We start from the raw sequence: 23,303 nt of genomic DNA, 5'->3' as shown, positions 1-23,303 counted from the left end.
TCCATCTCCCAAGGATTTGCTTAGGTGGCTTAACAACAGTAGTCGAGCAATTTGGCATAGGCCAGAAAACATTTAGGCAAGCTAAAGTTAGGGCAACATTTTTAGCTAATTTAAGATAAGAACTTCGGTAATAGGCTGCAACGGAATAAGTCCTTGGTGAATTAATGCTATTTAACATGCTAAAATAGCTTTTCCTATTTTGCTATATAACATGTCATGGAAGACAAACATTTAATTAAACTGTTCTTCAGAATCAAATGCTGTTATTCAACATGTACTTCACCTTTAAACAATATATTGAATTTAAAATGTACCTTTCTTATACAATACGTTAAAATTCCTTGATAACTCAAGTGTAAACATATATGTTGCCGATGAAAGTTTAGCAGCCAATAATTTAAGCTACCATTAGCTTTCATGCAAAATGTCATGCTGTCCGGGATTAGCTTGGTTTCTGGGCAACCATGACCACTGGCTAGCTTGGTTGGTTTAATTCAAGATAGCAAATGTTTAAACCAGATAACAGTTTACCAATTAATCTTCATTGGTTAAGTAAACTATGTGGTTATATGTTGTTGTTTTGTTTATTTGTTGTTCTTTTTGTAATTGTTTGAACATATTTGACAAACACTGGTAGGCAGCGGTGGTTCCCTCTGGGCAAGCTCTGATCTGTCCCCATACCCAACCAACCCACCCACAACTCTAATAGATAATTATTATTTTTAAATCTTTACATTTTTCTATAAATTTATTCAGTAATTTATCAGAAAGTTTAAGACCAAATATTTTTTTTATCTGTTCACTAGTACTTACTTGGCAAAAATTATTTTAAATATTGTCATTCTATTGTTTGTGCTTTTTTTTTTTTTTTTTTTTTTTTTTTTTTTTTTTTTTACAATTGTGTCAATCTAAGGTGGACCTTTTTGCATAAAATTTTAAAAAATGCTCTTTTTTTACATTTTACAAACAAAAATGTAAAAGAAAGGGTTGAGCAGTCTAATAATTGTCTGCAAACAAATAGAAAATGTGTTAGCGTTGTAACTGGCTGTACCTTTACCAGTATGTCCAAATGGTGTTCCTCAAGTCATGCCGCCCTGGGCAGATGCCAATACAACCCTTATCAAAAACCACCCTTGGCATGATTTACCGGGATTCCTGAACTGTATGTGGTTCTTATTTTCCATTAGCAATAATTTAGCAGAGCAGAAAGCAGAGGCATAAGTAGCAACAGCAAGCTGTTGGCATGCCAGAGGGGAAAGATGAGGTTGGGCAAAAAAAAAAAAGAAAAAAAAAAGAAAAAGAAAAGACAAGCTTCTCAGACTATGTGGAGTCAGGGAGCCTTGTTTTCTCCCCCCCAGACGTTTAATGAACTCAGCCTTACAAGAGAAAAGGAGACTGGAACAAGATCCAGGACAGCCTGGAGCTTAACTAGACCATCAGGCAAACACTTCTCACGTCTCACAACAAGCCTCTGATCTCCGAAGATGAGCAAGTTGACCCACATTATTCATGTAGATTGAGGAGAACATAGACACACGTCTTGAAGCTGAAGTTTCCACACCGAAGATATTTTATACAATGATTATATTATTTTTTTTCATTTTCAGACGATTGAATGAGCTATTATGATTACAGCTGGTACAGTGCACTATAAAAAAGAACGTGTGTATTGAATGGCATTCATTGAAATGATTTGAAATTTAATCAAGTTTGAAAATTCTGTAATGGCTCAGGCTTAATAATTACTACTCTTTGGGCGGTAACACATTTTATCTAAACGTTTTGATTAAAATATTAACTGACGATGTTTAGTCAACAATTATTCTCATTCATTGTGTGCAGTTTCCAGCAGAGAACGGTAAGCCTGATATGCTTTTATGGGTTATTTTTAAAAATTACAATAGGTGGAGTACTGTCATAAAACCTTTAGTTTCTCAACTAAAAACTATACATTTTTAATTGAGAAAATTTCTGTGCTTAAGCAGAAATTTAAGTTCAGTTCCAGCTTTAGCCAGTTTAGCAACTGGGCTGCTAAAGTCAAACTTGCTAGCATGCATAGCTTGTTATTCATGAGGCACAAGGACAACTAATATTCCATACTTGCCGTGATTATCTGATTAATCGTGCTACTCTGAATCGGCGCTGTCAAGTCTCATGCAGTTAGCGTGAGACACGCATTTTCCTGACTTCAGACACACTCATGCCACAGATAAAATTCCTCATGCTAAAATATATCAGCCCATATGGGCCATGAGTGAGCAATGTCCAACCAGAGCTCAGTCTAAGCCCCGCCTCTGACGTTTTTCACAGATCCTGTTGCTTTTGCCGTCAACATAGCGCCTTCCGGACAGTCGGCCCAATGCCCCTGAACTTTTTAAATAACTGATTAATAGATTTAACAACTAGACAAAACAACTATGCATACACCTTTAATGTGTTTTGCGACAATGTTAAAGTGAATGTTGCTAGCCAGCTGAGCTTCGTAACCCTGAGGCAGTTATTGCTAGCAAACAAGACATCTTATGTAGTCAGGGAAAATGTTTACACATCACCCCATTAAATGTTAAAAGTTTGCATCCAGCTGTAACTATGGTGATCAGACATCCCCGATTTCCAGAGACAGTCCCCGTTTTAAACAACCTGTCCCCAAAAGCAATGTCCCCGATTTCAGCATTTTATAAATGAGGAAAGAAGTTGTATGCAACAAGAGCTACTAAGTGACCTTGTTGCGCTGCTGTTAGCGTTACAGACAGATAGTGAGAAGAGCCGTGCTGGAACCCCCCCCCCCCCCCCCCCAGGTGATGTCCCCACTTCTAAATGGAGAAATCTGGTCACCATAGCTTTACCCATTTTTAGCAGTGCTAATGCTAAGGTCCAACTTGCTAGCAAGGATAGCTTCCCTGAAGCTAACATTGCTAATGAACCGTATATCATAGACGGTTGTGTTAAGGGAGAAGTTTAGCATCCTACTTCATTAAAACAGATTACACACTTTTTGTTTTGTTTCTGTTTTTACTATTATTTCAATATTTTGCGCATTAATCCCAAACCAGTTCTTATTTCTTTTTAACAAGAGGTACTAAAGCAGATTAGCAAAACTACCTTAATGATGACTTAAAGTTAAACTAATTTGGTTGAGTAAGTACATGTCAATATTTGAGTTATTTGTTTTTAGCTGGTAGTTAGATAAGTTCGACAAATAAATTCATAAAACCATCCAAATAAAATGTTTGCAAATCGCTCCATCAATTTGATTGATTTCTTTCTTCACTATGGAGCATGTATTAGTTAAATGTGAATTATCCAATCATTATATTTCAACAGCTAGAGACCATAAAGTGGGATCTTTCCCTTGCACGCAATTAGGACTGTAGTATGTCAGTTGTTATATCTACATGATGGAGACCCCCACCCCCCATTCCAGACCTCCACCTTGGGGGCTGACAGTATCTGACAGGCCTCCAGGCATGCAGCCAGTCTGCGTTGTGGCCTAACACAAGAATGAACATGCTTACTACATTCTGTATCTTTAATTTAGTCAGGAAGTTGTCAGTTGATTTGTGTTGCCTGGAAATATGATGACAGATTTTCATGATCAGTAAATTTGCAGGGTAAAAATGCATTTTTCTGTTTCTCACCATTTAAAGCTGTTGTGGTTTATAGTTTTGTGTTTCTCTGGGAAACTTAAATGCCACATACCCCCCATATCCCCATTTAAACCCTGATCTGTAATTTCATCCACATTTGCTCTGGTTGGAGCATTCCGGCTTTCAAATCTGAAAGCCTGCAATTACTATATAATTCTTCGCAATTTTAGATGTCCTAATATGGGCTGTAATTTTTTACACAAGACAATTTCCCGCTATTTCAAGCATCAACATTGTCAAAGTTGTATGTACATAATAAATGGGAATATCAATGCATAGTTTTTAGCCTAACATCTTGACTCAACGATAATTATATCCGTGTGGAGCCTACGCGGAATTAGCCTGAATTGCATGGTAACTGCTGCTTTAAATTTTAAAAAAATTACTCATAATTTCCCCCAAAGATTACCAAGATCTCGAGTGCACAATGTCATCAGCGTAATGAGGAGTAAACATTTATGCTAATAATCTACAATTTTTCCCCCTCGTCGCCTATAAAAAGGGGAAATAAAGCAGAGATTTTCAGTCATATTCTGAACTCTGCAGCTATAGCATTGGACCGACACATGGGACGCATTTGGTGTGGATTTAAAGCGCTGCTCTGGAGCCTGTGCTGCGGGGAAGCTTTATGCTCATCTGTATCCATGCGGATTCTTGCAGTTGCAGAGAAGGGAGCTTCAGACTTATACTGAAAGGTGAGTCCTTGGTGCTTAATTTTTCAGTTTTAACCTTGTAGTCTGGCAGCATTTTAATAGAAACAGAAAACAAACTTAGACTTTTATCTTCCATTGCAGACAGGATTAATATCTTTGTCTCAGTCTCTGCAGTGAATAGGCAGATTTATTTATTTTTTACCTTGGAGCTCACTACAGTTTAGTAAATTTCTGGTTAAAAAAATCATATATATATATATATATATATATATATATATATATATATATATATATATATATATATATATATATATATATATATATATATATGCAACGCTTTAAAAACGGAGACATGCAAAGAGAGTAATCTCCTTACTCCGAAATTGTGCCTAATTTTTTTTAAGCCTCTCCGCATTGACAACTCAGTGACACCTGCAAGCAATTTGCCAGTCTTATAGCTGCATATTGGGCTTAGTCTAAGGGAACAGTGACAAAATGGCAGCTCACCTATTTCGCTTTTTTTTTTCTTTCTTTTGCACCAGAAAATTTCCTTCAGAGCACATTCTCTTTTGTTAAGGCAGAAAGATCCTCGGTGCGAAAAAAATTGCTCATAATTACCTCAGAGATAGGAAACTGCATTAGAATAAATAAGGGCAAAATGACTGTAATTATACCGGGTTTGATGGGCTCAACTCGTATAATCAAGGGGAGAATACAGCGAAATAACACTGACCCTCTTGGGTGTGCAGCTGCGCCTTTTCTGCGAGTAGGTAGGCAGATTTTATGCCGCAGTGCTCCTGCTTTCTTGGTATATCTTAAATAGGCATGTAGACACACTGCGGGCTAATCACAAAGGATTTTGTATGTTTGAAGTCATTGGAAGAAAAAAAAAGAAAGCAGAATATAAGGAATAATAAACAAGGCCAGAGCATGTATATTTTGATTTTATTTCTTTGTAGCCCTGTAGCTAATAATAATAATAATAATAATAATAATAATAATAATAATAATAATAATAATAATAATAATAATAATAATAATAATAATAATAACGTTTTACGCATGATTTACTGTTGCAGATTTGACAGAATAAATAAAGAGTTCAGTCTGTTTACCATATATCACTGTAATTAGATCTATTTATAATTATAAAATGATTACATTTAATATGTGAATATGATTGATTTTTTTTGCAAATATAAAAATAAAAAACAAGTATTGCATTTTCTTTTTCTTTCTATCCTGCCCCCAAATAAATCATTCTTAGCATTTCAACATACATGATAACATGCTTTTTTACATCGGTACATTTCGTGCGGCATCTTTGTAATCTTTTTCCTGCTTAAAGGACCATGAAATTACATTTCTCGAAAATTTTGTTTTCTTGGTTGTTTTTTTTTTGTGTTTTTATAATAGCTAACAGATGTTTTTTGTTGCATCGCATATTTCAAAGGTTTATGTAAGCCATGCTCACCAAAAAGCCTATTGTTTTTATTCATTTTTTTAAAAATTCATCTTCTTCCAAATAGGATTTAGCACTTTTTTTTTTACATATTTGGAACATAAATGATCTCTATCGAGGCAAAAATTAAGAAAATATATCAATACCTCTGTTGTTAAATTCCCATATCAATATGTTGCAAAGATCTTGAACAGTCATGTGTAGATATTTTCCATCCCGACATTATTTCTCATCTGTAGCTCAGTCCAGAGGTTTTATCACATCTGCAGTCACTGAGCAGAAGCTGCACAAAGGCATGTAGGGCCGATTGTTAAACACGGCCATAATCTAAACTGGGCGCCTTTTTTTGCAGCTCACATGGTGTCTGCTGCAACAGCCAACATGATCCTGCTTTGTGTCAGCTCGCATTAAAGCTGCAGGGCGCTGCAGCAAAAGAGGAGGAGGAGGAGGAGGAGGAGGTGGACAGGAAGAGAGGGTTGAATCAGACACCGTGTTTAAACATAATTTAAATCATATTTTACTGCTTTTGAAACTTTTTGCACTTTTATGTACATAAAAAAACTCCAGAAACAGATAAATAAATTAAAGTGATCAATACAAAACTAAATATCTTCTATGGTGACTAAAACACATGTCGACGAGTAATATACACGAAAAGCCTAAAACCCTGTTTCACAGCGTATCAGTAACAGCACAAAATAATAATAATAATAATAATAATAATAATAATAATTAAAAAAAACAAATCTGAAAATTATATACAAAAAATAAAAAATAAAAATACAGTGACAAGTTATAGCTGCTCATCCTCGTGATATTTTTTTTCTTTCTCTCTCTCAAAAACAGCGAGTCGGCTGGCCTTTTACATTTGTTCACATGACATCGGGGCACGGCAAAGAAAAAGCTCTGCTTGCGTTTAGTGCAGCGTCACAACAACACGGGGTTGTCATCTTTAAAAACACGCATACAGAATGAACACAGACAAGTCTGAATAATTTAACTTAAATAACAAGCACATAGAAACAACATAGCGACGTGGGTATTTACTGTGGTTGAGTTATGCTGTAAGCATGGCGGCCTGACTGGTGGAATCTGGGATCAGTTATTTGGTTTAAAAAGCCTTCACTGCTCTGGCCTGATTGGCCTTTAGGTGGAAATGCACGGTTTTAGGTCATCACGTGGCGTAAACAAAAAAAGCTTGTCTCATAAACATGTAGCCTACAGCTCAACAACAGAATTCTTCACACCAATTCGAGTTTAAAAAAAAATTATTAGAATAATAAAAGAAACGTAAACAACAGCAGCCAAAAAAAAAAAATCCTTTTTCCTTTCTGATTCCCGCTGCCACGGACTTGCTGCCCTGCGTGGGTGCATTGTGCGCCTTTTCGCTCTCTCAGCTTCCCTCCTTTGCGTCTCCCTCCCTCTTTTCTGCTCGCCGGCACGAAGAGGCCTCCGTGTCAGCTGGCGGGATGCGGCAGCTTTTATAGTGGCGCACCATCAATGCCGAGGCCGCGCTCGGGCGGCTGCGGGGTCCCTCGCCATCCTGACGCATGACGTCTCTGCTCACATGAGCTGCGACTGTTGCATAGACTCTTGGTGTGTGGTCGGGTACCACGAGGTGTAGCTGGGGATGTAGGAGCCAGTCGTGCCGACCGAAGTCTTCACGGTGGTCGGGGATGTCCATACCGGTGCCACGGTGGGCGAGCCGGTGGAAAGTCCTCGACCGGTGGCTAAAACGTTGGTGTCGATTGTGCTGCCGCCTTGCTTCATTAGTTTCTTGAATTTTGAGCGTTTATTCTGGAACCAGATTTTTACCTGGAGAAACCAAGGACACGTCAAGATTAGTCAGGAAAACGGGGTGTTTTACGCACACATTACGCACAATTTACGCATGCCGTTTTAATAATAATAATAATAATAATAATAATAATAATAATAATAATAATAATAATAATAATAATAATAATAACATGTGGCTATTTGATCATATTATTCAACTTGCCTGTGTCTGAGTGAGACCCAGTGACGCTGCCAGCTCAGCCCTCTCCGGCAACGCCAAGTATTGCGTTTGCTGAAATCTCCTGTTGAGCGCTTGGAGCTGTAAACTGGAGTATATAGTCCTTGGTTTTCTAATCTTTTTCCCCTTGCCGTTAAATCGCACCTCTCCGCCTTCGACCACCGTGTTCTTCTCGGCTTCTGGTGCTGCTGGCGGAGACAAAGAAGATGTATTGGGCAGGGAAAAGATGCGGAGGCAGCTGCGACCAGCACTGCTATGCAACGGCGAACACTTGAAGCACAAGTTTTACAGACTGTACTTTGGGTATAATTACCCTTAATTGCATACATTGTTTATAACGTTACGCAATAAATAATTGGTGAGTCCAAGTCCGCATCTGGGGGTATCTGTTACGCGCCGTCAGTGCGGAACAATCCAGCAAACAGACACAGTCAGTTTCAAATGAGCAAAGATGCCGCCGCACGCTTACCTGGGTCCTCCAGTCGTGTCTGTGTGAGCCCCGAACTGTTCTGGTAAGTCTGTACTGTACTCAGGTATGGACTGGTGGGATGGCTGCCGACAGAGTTTACGTACGGGTAACCCAAAGACCTGGGGAACGACGAGGCTGGGCTGTAGCTGTCGTGCTGCGTGTGACCTGTAGAATGTAAACAGTGCATGGGATAGTGTCCGTGAGACATGGAGGAAGGAGACATTTGTTGACTCGGGGGTCCAAACTCCATGAAAACGGCTTTTCCTGAGGCAGGGCTATTAAGACCTTCTGGAATCGTGGTCATTGTCATCTCTTCTGGCGGTTCCCTCCCGTCTCCTCTCCGCTTTTGTTGTTTTCCTCCTTTTGTGATCTCAGCTAAAGGATGGGTCCCAATTTAAGCCGGCCTGGTTTTTTCTCCTTCCATTCATAAGAAAATGCAGTTTGCGCCTGTGAAAAAGTCCTGGGAGTGATGCTGTGGACCGAGACAAACTCGCTCAAAGGTTTGAATCTCGGACTCATGAATATTCATCAAAGGCTGTCGCTGATTGGTCCACTCTTTGCGAGGGAGAAGCCGATTGGCGAGGCTGGGGCTGGGGTCCGAGGAACCTGACGAAGTCAAGGAAAACCCACAAAACCTCAGATCTTTTTTGACACGTAAAGATGTGATTTTTTTTCTTTTTTTTATTCTTTTTTTTTTTTTTTTTTTTTTTTTTTACAAACAGGGCGCCTATTTTATGATAGTAATACAAGCATTAAAGGCGGCATCCATGATGGAGTTAAACAACATTTTCCTCCCCGTCACAGCTGCTTTGTCTGCTGGCCAGTCTGATTAAAGCACTTTTTGATTAAAGCTCCTAATGTGCCATCAGGAGGAAGGCGTATATTAGCATAACACTGGCGTTCAATTTTCATAAGTAGGTCTGTAATTAGTCATGTATTTAACACGGAGAGCTACCTGAGGTGTCAGTTACACCTGCAGCAGAAGGACGAGGCTTTACAAGCTCAGGCATAGGCCTAGGGATGATTTATTACACCTAAAACGTTTTTTTTTAAATATCACGAAAGTTTGAGATAATTCTTTACACGCAGTTGAACAAATCCAATTATTCTAGCTGCATTTCTTTTCTCTGCGCGCTTTATTTGTCAATTTATGACGCATGCGAATGTTTACAAGGAGGTCCATTTTTAGCTTATCACCTTTTTTTTGTTTGTCTCTGTTTAATTACAACTGGACCATTTTAATTTATGCAAATTAAAATGGAACTGCAGATTCACAGCATTTGATGTTGATGTGGGGATAAAGGGGAAAAACGAGGCAGGGACGCTGCTAGACGTACAGCCTAAACAGGAGATGTGGAATGGCACATGCAAAATATGATGAAAAACAAATTTAAAAGATCATACACTGTTTTTCTTTTTTCAAATTAAACGTTTATGTTTGCAATACATTAAAATGGCATGTTAGAAATGATTGACTCATTCTAAATATTCAATGGGAAATCCTATACATACTGCAATCAAACCCGTCGAATTATTGCTGAGCAGCTTTTTGCAGGTCCCCATTGGTATTTTGACCATTTATTACCAAGTCTTTTAAGTTGGAAGGTCCCCTCTCGGTCACCCTAGTTCTATTTGATTTGGGTCGTTAATCCAGCTGGATCTCTCCAAAATGATACGGTTGCTCCCAGCTAAAAGAAAACTAGCTTGCTGGTAAATTTAAAAGATTAGTTTCAACCTACATCTCACAGGGGTTTTAACAATTTGGCTCAATACATATATATATATATATATATATATATATATATATATATATATATATATATATATATATATATATATATATATATATATATATATATATATATATATATATATATATATATGGGTCTACCCCAGTTGGGCTGTATTTCTAGCAACGCCCCTGGTGTTAATCAGCAGCTAAAGTCAAAGAATGGCCACTTACTTTGTAAAGAATCACGTGATGGAGAAGAAGCAGACAGATGTGCGCGATCCGAGGACAGAGAGCCTCCCCGGGATGGAAGCAGTGCAAAGTCTCCGGCAGACCGTCATTTTGCGCTGGGTTCATCTGCAGACCGCAGCTTTCTCTGCCTGCTGTCGGCGCGGAGCAGAGGCGCAGCCCCGCTCCTCCATCCGCCGGTCCCTCCATCATCTCCACCTGAATAACAAATTAAAGGCAGTTAAATTCCCTCACTGCGATTATCAGCGTAATTGCATAATTGAACCGCAAACAGAACGAGTAAGTTGCAGAATGTGTTATCAAAAAATGCAGGGCGCTGACATCACATCACAACGCGCGCGCGCGGTTGCGTGCGTGTGTGTGTGTGTGTGTGTGTGTGTGAGCGCGCGCGCCACAATGCGCCAGGCGGCTTGCCGATGCCTGGGATTTAAAGATTTCTGTGAAATATTAGGTTGTAACAAAGCTTGGTCTCCTTGTCCCCCCCCCTCTCTCTTAAAATAGGCCAATTTGAAGTGATTTCTCCTGGAATTACTTTCGAAAAATGCCTCAAGATTTCCTCCATCAACAACGACAATGATAATGGTGGTACAACCGATAATTATCATCTTCCAGAACAGAGGACAGATTTTTTATGGGTACTTGGTGGGTGCGACTGATAACTGTCATTATTTTTCCCACGATTATAGTATCTACAGACGGCTGTGAGTAAAACCATTAGCAGAATTGAGGCGGAATTTGGAGGAAACATGTAAAATAATAGCAGAAGTGTACTACTAAATGAGAGATGTTTATGTGATGCAAATTGGCGCTGGAAAACACTTATTTCAATTTTTGCCAAATGTTTCCAGTAACCCAAAGTGATAACCTAATACTAGATGGATTTTTCTCTAGCCTCCTCTGCGCCATCAGGATGAGGCAGACATGTGATAATATTACCGCGCTGTCATTAATAATTTGACTCGCCGGCAGGAGGGCAGCGCAGGCCACAGCAGCGCTTCCTGCAGCGGGACTCTTAACTAGCCGCACTAAAAATAAAGTCCTCCATGCATGGATGGATGGGGCGCGGAGGCAGGACTCATTAGGAGTGAGTAGCTCTGTGGCTGAGGGTGTTTTAACACCTGCTGCTCTTCACCTGACGGGTTACTGCAGAGGTGGAGAGACTGACGGGGAGAGGTGGCGCAGGACGGGGGGTGGCGGGGCTAAACGGGCCAACATGTCACCGACTTTATTTCAGTCCGGTGATAGCAGGCCCTCCTCAGCTCTGCATTTATTGGAGCCACCACATGCTATCCAGGACTGCGGGGTGATGGAGAACCGTGCCAAACTGGTGCGTAAAAGGAGCAGCACCGTGCGCTCTGCAGCATCTGGATCTGAGCAACAATTAAATACTGTCCCTGCAAATGAAGAGGAACAAGAGCAGTTTTAAATTGATTGTTTAATTTATTATTATTATTATTATTATTATTATTATTATTATTATTATTATTATTATTATTATTATTATTATTATTATTATTATTATTATTATTATTATTATTATATTTTTGCTGTTGTAAATAAGCAACTCTTTTATTAGATCAAATCTACAGTTTTCGTTGTCACTCACTCCTATACACTAAACTTGTGCCCACGTGGACAAATTAAAAATGCCAAGCAGCATGCAGTCCCTAAAGAGGACACATTAAAAAACAACAATTAAAACTGTTTCTGAAACGGGCCATTACGGACATCAGCTCAGCCACATCTCCAAGCGTCATTTGATGAGCCACTGTACCAACAAAAAATGTCAAACAAGGTTGCATTTCACGTTTTTATTATATATACATATATATTATTTTTTATTTTTAAGCCACCGATCAAGCAAGGGAAAATTGGCTTTTGTTCTGCGCCGTCTCCGCCGTTGCCTCTCCTGCCATCCTGTAATTTGCGGCCGTCAGTTAGCGCAAACTAGATGCAGCACAATTAACTCGGTTCTTGGTCTATTTTCACGTTCAATGCGGCGTCAAAATGGGGATTGATTTTGTTTGCTGAGTTATGCGTAAACAGGGGGGGGGGGGAAATGAATAATAGCATCTGAGGAATGAGACTTTCCCACTTGGTGAAGATGTTGCATTAACACCAGGGTCAAAAGGGTGATCAGATCATTATTTTCATTATTCTGTTTGTTTTTATTGCGAAAAATACAGACTATTTCTTCCAAAAGATACATTACCCTAATGTTTCATTAATTCAGCTACATTTAATAAATATCTTGCATTTTAACAGTGTAGCCAGCTATTTTTATTTATATAAATTCAAGATTGTTTCTTTGATTTAGCATTTATTTAAAAAAGATTCTCCCTAATTTGCTTTCTTATTATAGTGGGACTTATATGAAAAAAAAAAAAAAAAAAACGGGAAAACCTGAATTTACATCAAAACATAGATATATGATATATCTTTTTCATTCTAACAGTTAAAAAAATAGATTTATGTCTTATTTATTTCGACTTAATTTCTTTTTATACATAACACCAAATTACAAACAGCTGTCATCTCAAGGCACTTCAAACATGTCCAGTTCATATGCAGTTATGTAAAACCCTCAGCTCCGATCAACTCACAGCCATCACGTTCAGATCTAATTACAAACATTGTAATTTGATTTTAAATATAGTACCTACATTCAAGTCAAAGTCAGTTGATCTTAAAAATGCCCACTAGTAAAAATTAATTTGTCTTATAGGGAGAACCAGCCGACATATTTTCCAGCAATTTCTTCTCCTGATGCCTGAAAATAAGAGATAAATCCATTAATCTTTATTGATGTTTTAAATGATTGATGCTTTATGTGTGGAATATTAATAATAATTTTGTTTCTTTTTAGGCACCCGTTACTCCAAGGTCCTGCTTCAAACCACCTTGTGATCTGCAGGCCTCCAAATGGGCTTGTTGTTCTCCAGACCAATTACGCGATGAGAGATAAAGAGCAAGCAGCTTTTTAAATGCACATATGCTTATATTTCTAGATTGTTTTTATGCAAATAACATTTCACATCCTGTCCTCATACCTGATATCTCTAACAGCCAAAATCCTCTTTTGCAAACCCATAGAATCCCGATTAACCCTCCTGATTAACCCTGTGTAGAGCGACAGGCACCGTGGTAAAACTTCAAAGTCACTTTTCAGTTCCCCTTTTTTTTTCATTTCGGTGTTCAGAGGTGCTCTCCTCCCCAAGAGGCGAGGGGGTCGCGGTGTGGAAAAAGCCCCCGGTGGACTGGTAGAAATGCTGTCCCCATTACGGCAGCAGCAGGGGTCAGGCCATGGCAGCAAGCGCCCAGGCTGACCAAAATTGGCTGCAAAATGACCAATTACCTGAGTGAAGGCTGAGGAGAAAGGACTTGGGAAAATATGGCTTTTACTTAATTCAGCTAAACTGTAAAAGAAACTAGTGTCACGGCGATGCTTCGTAGTTGCTGCATGTCGCAGCATCCCACCTGTTAGGAGGGAAGATCTGGCGCCTCGGGCAGGAAATGAATTTATAGATAGGTGAGAATCAGGGCCATCGTTTTGGGGAGTGACGTAAGCGCTGCAATAATTTGAGCCGGGGGAATTATTACACCAAAACAATGATTGATTAAACATCTTTACATGTAGGCCTTATTGAATTAATTCCCCAGCAAATGGAAAACATGCAAATTTGGCAATTAAGTCATTTGCCCATGGAGAGCGCAGGCTGCTTGACGTTCAGCTGCCACAGCGCCTTTAGTCTGAAACCCTTTTTAGTTTTTTTTTCTTTCTGTTAAGAGTTAAGTCTCCAACAAAGACAGGAAGGAGGTCAGCACTCAGCCAACACCTGAATGCGGCTCTCTTTTTTTGTGCTCCCCTTGATCCCCACAGTCTGTGCCTGTCATTAGTCTTAATGATGGAAAATTGTCATGTTGATACAAGTCTTGCTCTCCCCCTCTCTTCTTTGTATAAGTAGAAGGTGGAAGCTCCATTTGTAACAAAGTTCTTTGTGACTAAAAGCCGTGGACATTGCATTTGTGCCGCGGGAGAAAAAAGGGGGCTGTAGATGCTCTTTCCATAGCTGGGATAATTATTCCTACTGTGACCTTAATGATTCGCTCTGTTCATCCTGCATCTCATCCACGCGCCAGGCCCTCAGCGGAGCCCCGTGTCAGGGAATATGAAAAACCCATATAATGAAACCATTTTGGGCTGATGGAAAAAAGGGGGCTACTGGAGCCGCACTTGCTACAAAGACGGCTCAATTATATGAGTAATTGTGATAATTTTCCCTCCATTCACTGCCTTCTCTGAAAGGTAAAAAACACAGATGCTGAAAGGGAAATTACTTGGACAATATATAATCTGTGAAATGGTCACAACAGAAAAAAAAAAAGATGACTGTAAGAAAGTGAAGGACTATAAATAGGTATGTTAATGCAGGGCCACATAAATACACCCTCAGAAGCTTGCAGACATAAACAAACAGCACGCCACTGAGCCAGTCCTCTAAGAGAGAACGAGAGAGAGAGAGGAGGGGGGGGGAAGCAACAAATGACCAGAAAATAAAGGATAAAGGTAAATGTGCAGCTGCCACAAAATTAAACCTCCTTCTTCTTCCTATTGATGAAATTCAGCTCCTGAAAATGCACCCCCATAGTTGGCTATCATTTGTTGTTCTCTGACAGGAAAAGGATAATTATCTCTCTCAGAGGCGACGAGACTGACATGCCCTTTAGACTTTGCCATGAATGCAGGGGCTTGATGGAAAGCTTGAGGAATAATTTTGTTCTTATGCTTTTCCTTCATGTTCAAGAGCTTGTTTTATCCCAAAGAACACGGAGATGACAGGATTGTGGAGAGCATTAAACCATTCGGATCCCCACTGTAAATAAGGCATCGCTCTGTCTTTCAGCATCTGCATTTTGGGCAAAAAAGAATAAAAAAAAACACAATCAAATTCCAACTTATCTCTAATGTAAGATATGTAGGATAGTAAGATACACGCGTTTCCTTTAAAAGTAGGTCAAACACGTGGTGCTTTAATGAAATGGAGAAGGTGGAGGATTTATAGTGCTTTGCAAAATGATTCATCAACCCTTGAACCTTTTCACATCTTTTTACACAATGAGAAGGTTCAGTGTATTTTTTTCTAAGTAAAAAAAAAGAAATGTTTGGGGGAAAGTGAGGATGTAGGGGACACGTGGTCGTCGTCCGCCTGGACGATAATCTAACTTATGTGTGGGAAAAACTACCACTACACATCACCTTCATTAAGCCCACCATCCCCACCGAGAAGCATTGTGGCGCGGCGATGCTCTTCTTGCACGGGAAGAGTTGACGGAGAGTAAACACAAGGCATTCTGGGAAGAAAACATGCTGGAGGTTGCAAAAAGGCTATAGACTGGGGTCCAGCAGGACAAAGACCCTGAACGTACAGCCAGAGCTACGATGGAGGCGTTTGGATGTGTAAGAATGGCCGTCTACCATTTACCTCCCACCTCAGAATGATGTGCTGCACCGTGTTGGTCTATCACGACAAACACCAATGAAATAAATTAACTTTCAAGGAGTGGCCGTTATATTTGTGCAGGGACAGAAAAGTTGTTGCTTTCCTCTATCTGATGGTTTCCTAAGTTTTAAAGAAAGCAACACCGGAATAATCTGCTGCATCTTATTTTCTCATGTTCCCCCCCTCCCCCCCCTCCCCTCCTGGCCCAACTTCCCGGCCTTCCTCCAGACAAACCTCCCACATGTGCAGCCGCCGGCCGCCTGGAACAAATCATCTCAGTCAAGCTGAGTTACATTACAACCTTTCAGCTCAAATACTTGTATCACGGCGAAACGACGGGCCTACGTCACGAACCGTGTCATCGGCCTCACCGCCCAACCCCCCCCCCCCCCCCCCCCCCCCCCACAACCCCAGCAACTTCCGTCCCATTGAGCCGCCCTTTTGCGTTACGCCGCCAAGACAGCACGAGACCCCCCGGCCCCACTTGATTGTGGCTCTTGTGACATGGAGGAGCAACTCGGTCCCGCCAACAGCCTAAAACTCTGCGTCACACACACAAATACACACACACACAAACCCCTACAAAACCTCCACTCTGAAATCAGTGCACCCCACTGTGAACTTCCTGACAGCCCCCTGAAATGTTTTCAACTTGTCAGATCCCTACAGTAATACTCCGGGGAGCAGAGAACACAGCAAAACAATAATCATGTGATCAGAAATGGAGGCCATGTAAAGGCTGTTTGAGCTGCATCTATCAGCCTCTTTCAGCCGCTGCTCGCTCTCTCTCTCTCTCTCTCTCTCTCTCTCTCTCTCTCTCTCTCTCTCTCTCTCTCTATCAGTGCCACACACACACACAAAAAAAAAAAAAACATGTAGCAATATCTAAACTGTTTGGCCACCTTGTCACAGAAACAAACGGGCTCGGAGTTGTTTTGTCAACCGCAGCAGCAGCAGCCGCTGGGATTTATTTTGGAGCACAAATGCATTTTTACATACAGGTTTATTTAAACTGACAGCAGTGAGCTGTGAAATTATTGGGAGGTGGGTGGGGGACGAAAAGAAGATGAAGAATGTTATTTTCTGTTTTTCTTTTTTTCCTTTGAGGCGATGACAAGCAAGCGCTTAACTTTCCGCTGCCCAACAGTGTCGGAAATGCATTGTTCAGCGTCCGTTAAGGTCAAACAGAACCTCTGCAATTGAAGGCCGAAGATGTAGCATTCCGCTAACAGATTATCATCACCTACATTACCTTCAGTAATGGTGCTTTTTTTTTTTTTTATTCAAACCTATTCGAAGCAGGACCGGTGTCCTGCAGCTTTTAGATGTGTCCATCGTCTAACACGCCTGACTCAAACGGGTGAATTACCTCCATAGAATCCAGTCAGGTTCTCCACAGTCCTGCTAATGATTATTTGGCGCAGGTGTGTTGAAGCAGAGCAGCAAATAAAAGTTGCGGGGCACCGGCCCTGGAGGACCGGAACGGAAGACCGCTGCTTTAAAGTGAACATCTCTGTCATCCCGGAGGCTAAAGTGTAGAAAACTGCACTTTATTTCTTAAAATGATTCAGACGAGGTAAAGATGCGGCGACAACACGCTTTGCCCGTTTTAGAGGCAAATATCAATTCTGTTTACGAATCAAGAACCTTTCACTGTCGTTATGTGTCACCATAAGGACATTTAGGTGAGGCACCGGCTACGAATGCACATAGATTACGCATAACAAGCAGACACAACAAGACATTATACCTCTAGTGTCTGATATCACTGTCAGCGCTTCCTGAGAAGCTTAAAGCGTGCAAATAGGCCTCAGCATCTGATAAGGTTAGTGTTCGAGGCAAAAAGATAAACAGATGACGTAGATTGCCGCGCAGCTGCATGAGTGTATAAGACGGACGCTATCCGAGAAGTTAAAAAGCGCGCAAATAGTCATTATTAAAAATTTAAATCTTCAACTTAATTAATGCTTGGGACAAAAAAGACTGGTAGCAGTCAATTTACAGGATGATGTGAAATATACTGTGTTATTAGTTTAAATCTTCAAGTCACAGATCTGTGCAGTTTGCATGGATGTCCAAACAAACATTGCCTGAGAAACTAAAGAGTGGAATTAGCACATTAGCATGTGAGAGCACAACGGCAAAAACGTTCATTCAATCAGAAATGTAGTCAAATATCTTTCTTTTCCACTTACAATGTTCATGCAAAATCTGGATTTCTCCAGTCTATACTAAGATAAGCAAATAGACAGTGTGTCAAAAAATAGCAAACTGTTTTTGGTGTCATTAAAAAGAAACAAAGTTGTAATTGAGGTGGCATTTGCTGTGTAACAGTGTAATATACAGTACAATTGTTTTAAAATCATGAAATCTGAACCCTCCTATGTATTAAGATAAATAAAATCCTCCTAGGTCTCTTGCTCAGCTTAAGATAATTAAGACTCCCTATCTACCCTTATTAACAGCACAATTTTGTACTCTTTGCTCTCAACCCTAAGATGCCACTAACCTTTGAAGTAAAGAAAATATTACAGTAGTCACCTAACGGTCAATTTCTCTACCTCACAGGATCCTCCTGTGTTAAATTTTGCTTTTTAGGGACTTCTTCAGTTCTGGGATTTTAAAGGAGGACTCATGGAAACTTTTTTTCTGAGAAAAGGGGCAAATCTGCTAAAATAAAGAAACAAAATGTAGTATGTTTTTAAGACATGGCTAGCAGCACATCACCCAGCTTCATGTGTTTTTTTTTTTTTTTAAATAAAGGTACTAGTCATTGAATAACATATTGAAATTCATGAAAAAAGAAACTACCCTCACTAACTCCGACTCTGATGATCCAGTTGTAATTTCTCTGGTGTGTCTTTGTTGAAAATCTGCATACTTCCCCGTTTAAAGCGGTGTAGGGAAGTGTAATTAATTTTGCAAATCAGACATTCTAGCTGTAAAAAAAAGAAAAAAAAAGACTTTGACCCATATAAGAAATAAAACCCAGAGTACCCACAGAGAACTCCATGCAGAAAATCCATAGGCGACAGCGCTACCAACTGCCCCTTCACAGAAAATCCTACTATTTAATCTAAAAAACACCACAAAAATATGTTTTATCCAAGGAAAAATAGAATGTATGTGAGATTCCTAGACGAAAGCATTAACTGTAGGGTCTATGTCTTTGCCTGTGGCAGCACAGACGGTGACCCTCAGACAGAGGCGGTCTGATTTTTCTCTCTTTAAACGGCAGTCTGATGTAAACCAGTCTGACCTACAGCTGTACCTCCCAGATATTACAAGCTAGCGACAGAGAGAGAGAGAGAGAGAGAGAGAGAGAGAGAGAGATAGAGACTCGTCTTCCAATTACACCGCTGCAGCACAGCCTGAAGCCCAGCCATCCATGGAGAAAGACAAGGCTGTCAGGGACTTTAATAAATGTAGGGAACGCTGCATGGGAAAAGTGTTGCTGTCTCAATAGAGTGGCACAGACAGGCCAAGGCTGTCAATGGAGCCCCTAATGACAGAGTAAAATAATGACAGACCCCAGTTAGAATCAGCAGGAAGAGGAAGATCAATCTGCAGCCAGAGAGGGAGGGATGCAGCGAGGGAGGGAGGATGGGGATGAAACTGTGGGCTCTTTCTTTTCCATTTTCTCAGTTTTAGCTCATCTCATACATATCTCTCTGCTGCAGCTGGCTCACGTCGTGGCGGGGCAGCTCTGCATTAAGCGCACAGTGGATCAATAGCCATTACAACTCCCTCACAGCCTGACACTTTGCAGGGTCGCGGTTGACATTTCACTCAGGGCCGCATTGATCCCCAGCGCACAATATTCCAGCCCGCGGTGAGTGGCCGAGCCTGGGGCCTGGCTGGAATTGAATGGCGGGCGGAGGGGGCTCTAAACGGCCGAGGGGCCGGCTAACCAGCTGCCCGTGCTACAAGTAAACAGCACACCCCTGGATGCATTCCTCATTTTCAATCTACTGGTTTTCCTGCTGCGGCCCGGTCATTCTGAGAGGCTTTATCGGAGCATCAAAGCATCGACCTGAGTGGGATTATTTATCCGTGCAACAGATCAGCGAACGTGTAGGCAGAAATAGCCACACTGGCACCATTGTTACCAGCGTGCATGTACTCTTATAAACCGCGTGGAAAAGGCGGACTAAAACAAGCATTCGGCGCAATTAGAACCTGGGAGTTTCCGAGGAACCTTGCTCAAAATAAACACAGAATGCAGCAGACAACACAAAATTAGACATAATTTGACTTAATTTCTTTTTAATTGCCTTCCGAGACCAAGATGGTATCTCTGCGTGCAGACTAGCCTCGGATAGCTGCGAGGGGAACGTGTGCTTCATGCAGCAGAGGAGAGGCATGTCCAATCGGTTCTTTAACATGATTCAAAATGAGACGCACTGAACTGCATGTAATAATTTTATTAGCCAGGTTGGTAGAAAGATTTTATTGTTTGCATTGAACATTGGTTCCAAAAGATGCGGTCAGAAAACAACATATTTGGAGTCCTGAGACCCTCTTGCATAACAGTAATTTTTAGATGTAAATGTGAAACTTTATCTAGCAGGAGGTTGTATATTTATAAGCGGATTAATAAAGCATGATTTATATGTATTGCCCCTCATTTGTGCATTTTTGGTGTCTAAAAGAAAAACATTTATTTTATTAAAAGTATACAATTGTGTAAATATATTTGTGTTTTAAAACATACTATATATATATATATATATATATATATATATATATATATATATATATATATATATATATATATATATATGTGTGTGTGTGTGTGTGTGTGTGTGTATATATACGTATAATTTGTTTGCTAAGCAAGGAATAAAGAAGTACTCGGATTACTTGGAGAGTTAACAGTGATGCCGGGATTTAATATATAAACTGTATTTAAAAACTGAATGAAAGCAGGGTATCAACCACATTACAGGAATACAGTTAACAATCTTAGCTGTAATAAAAGAAATAATAATCATAATAATCATAATAGTAGTAGTAATAATAATAATAAAATAATAATAATAATAATCCATCCATCCATCCATCCATCCATCCATTTTCTTACTCGCTTTATCCCTCATGGGGTCACGAGGGGTGCTGGTGCCTATCTCCAGCATTTCAATAATAATAATAATAATAATAATAATAATAATAATAATAATAATAATAATAATAATAATAATAATAATAATAATAATAATAATAATAATAATAATAATGATAATTTACATTTTTAAGAGGCAGTGCAGCCATACTACGTTTTAATGTCAATTCTCTGAATATTGTCACTAATGCCCTCCTCATTAAATTTTGAGTTTAGCGCGTTTGCTTTCTCTCTTGGTTTATAAGTTACTTACTGAAAGCTGGGTATGATCCATGTCTCAGGTGATAAAATTGATTTTTGAGTACATTATTTGACTTTCTAGTGCTGCTGTACAAACCCTTGAAGAAAATCCCAGTAAAAGTGCATCTCAGTAGATTGGAGCATAAATGCAAAGTCCATTTGTTTCAATGACAAATTCTCAGAGTGAAATCTATACACAATATAAATCTATTATAGGCAGACTGTTGGGCTTTTAGCTAATGAAACAGAATTAAAATATTACATAAACTCAATAAATAAGACTTTTAACATGGAAAAGTTACGTCGCTCTGAGATGCTGCTGACTTGACCTTCGTCCAGCCGTTAGAGGCAACAAACTAGGTAAGCCATGAAAAGTCAAAAACAAAAAAAACAACTACTGTTCACAAAGGGCTGTATCCAGCAACATCAATGGAAAGTTAAGTGGAAGGAAAAGGTCTGGTAGACAAACGGAGCACTAGCTACAGGGATAACAACAGCTTTGAAAGGATTGTGAAGTGGCACCTATTCAAGAGTTTGGGGAAGATTCAGGAAGCAAAGACTGCAGCTGGAGTCAAAGCTTCAAGAGCTACCGCGCACAGACGGATCCAGGACTTTGGCCTCAGCTGTTGCATTTGATATATCAAGCCAGGCATTAAAAAGAGATGCTGGAAGCATCCTAAGCATCTAAGGAGAAAAAGGACTGGACTGTTCCTCAGTGGTCTAATCTCCTCTTTTTTTTCAGATGAAAGTAAAGTTTGCATCTCATTTGTAAATCGAGGTCCCAGAGTGTGGAGGAAGAGCGGAGAGACAGAATCCACGTTGCTCCAAGTCCAGCGTGAAGTCTCCACGGCCATCGAGGATTTGGGGAGCCTTGCACTCTGCAGATGTTGGTCCACTGAGTTTCATCGAATCCAAAGTCAGCCAACTATCTGGAAATGTTAAAGCGCTCCATGCTGCTGCTGAGAATCATTATAGAGAGGCTGGCTTCATTTTTCCAACAGGACTTAGCACCTGCTGACGCTCCCGAGAAATACCAAAACCTGCTTTAATGGTTCTGGACCTCATTAACACCCTGGCAGAGTCAAAGAGTGACCACCTCCATGCCACAATACAGTAATCCATGCAAAAGGCATCCCAACCAACCAGAAAGTATATCATGTGCAGGAACACTGACATACTTTTTTTAACAGGCCAATATTCCCATGTCAAAACAAAATTACTTTTGTGTCGATCTTATATAACATTATGTCAGCTGCGTGTGATTACAGCTGTTCCTCTTTGCAGAAAATTGATTTAATCAATTCCCGCCGCACTGTGTAGGACACCAGGCGAGGTTTCACACATTCACATTTAACACTTATAAGAGAGAAGAAGGAGAAGCTGTTAAGATGGGAGCATGCTGTCTTTTAGCATGATAAGCCACAGGGGGAGGCGAGGCTCACATCTTGTCCTCTCCGTCCAAACGTGCGACCCGGGACAGCCCGTCACAAAGATACGCTCATTTACCGCCGCTTTGGCGCACGCTCAGACAAAGTTAGGACTGTTTTTTTTTTTTCTCCCTCACCAACCCCTTCCCAGCAGCTTATGGACATACAGGCCAGGCACAGGACAGACATAATGTCTATAGAGTGCATTTTGTTTGAATTGCAGGTTGTCTCATAGAATTAAATCCAAATATAACCCCGAAATATTTTACCCGATGAGCATAAACTATATTTTAAGAGTCAAAATATGTCATTCGAGATTGATTGTGGACGTGAAAAGTCCCTCTCAATGAGATGAACCCGCTGTGTGGGCTGCGTTTTTATTTTCATTCCCATCTTCCTCGAGATCCACCTCCTTTGTAGCGCTCCAAAGTCACTTGTTTGACTGGTCAATTGCTATGTTTTCCCCCCTCGCAGCCAAACAAAGTCAAATTGATGTTTTCACAGCTCTGTCTTATGTCAGTGCTTGAAGGAATTATTCAGTCTGCTTTTATCAAATGACGAGAACTTGAAATAGGCTAATGCAGAAATGGGAGCGATTCAGAGACATTCCAGCCCCCTTTTTAAATTTCTCCCAAAAGAAAACGAAAAGAAGAAAAAAAAACATGCACTTTTTTTTTTGCCTCTTTTCTTTCTTGCGAAGAATAAAAGGAGTGTTTTCATATACAGTAGCTATTGAGGTATTCAGTGTGTGTTTTGCGTTAAGATGTTAAGAGTTGGGTTTCACGTT

The 23,303-nt window shown here is 40.1% G+C and overlaps 1 protein-coding gene and 1 long non-coding RNA gene across 3 annotated transcripts; one reads left to right on the top strand and one right to left on the bottom strand.

Moving 5' to 3' along the window:
• Positions 1-2,835: 2,835 nt before the first annotated feature.
• On the top strand, positions 2,836-23,237 carry LOC118563723. Its single transcript, XR_004931391.1, has 2 exons — positions 2,836-4,342; positions 21,832-23,237. It is a non-coding gene; the product is annotated as an uncharacterized LOC118563723 (long non-coding RNA).
• dlx1a (distal-less homeobox 1a) lies at positions 5,485-10,722 on the bottom strand. 2 transcript variants are annotated; one of them, XM_036139286.1, is made up of 4 exons: positions 10,212-10,722; positions 8,249-8,854; positions 7,765-7,967; positions 5,485-7,577 (listed from the first exon to the last, which is right to left on the bottom strand). In XM_036139286.1, exons 2-4 carry the CDS (start codon positions 8,556-8,558, stop codon positions 7,326-7,328), a joined length of 765 nt encoding a protein of 254 aa, XP_035995179.1. In that variant the 5' UTR covers positions 8,559-8,854; positions 10,212-10,722; the 3' UTR covers positions 5,485-7,325. The 2 variants fall into 2 exon arrangements, with proteins under 2 accessions (XP_035995179.1, XP_035995180.1); XM_036139287.1 differs by having other exon boundaries at positions 7,765-7,964; positions 10,212-10,719.
• Positions 23,238-23,303: the final 66 nt, after the last annotated feature.

Source organism: Fundulus heteroclitus, chromosome 7, assembly GCF_011125445.2.
Source record: "Fundulus heteroclitus isolate FHET01 chromosome 7, MU-UCD_Fhet_4.1, whole genome shotgun sequence".
NCBI lineage: Eukaryota > Metazoa > Chordata > Actinopteri > Cyprinodontiformes > Fundulidae > Fundulus > Fundulus heteroclitus.
The sequence above is the reverse complement of the archived record's forward strand: the minus strand, read 5'-3'. Positions and strand labels throughout refer to the sequence as shown.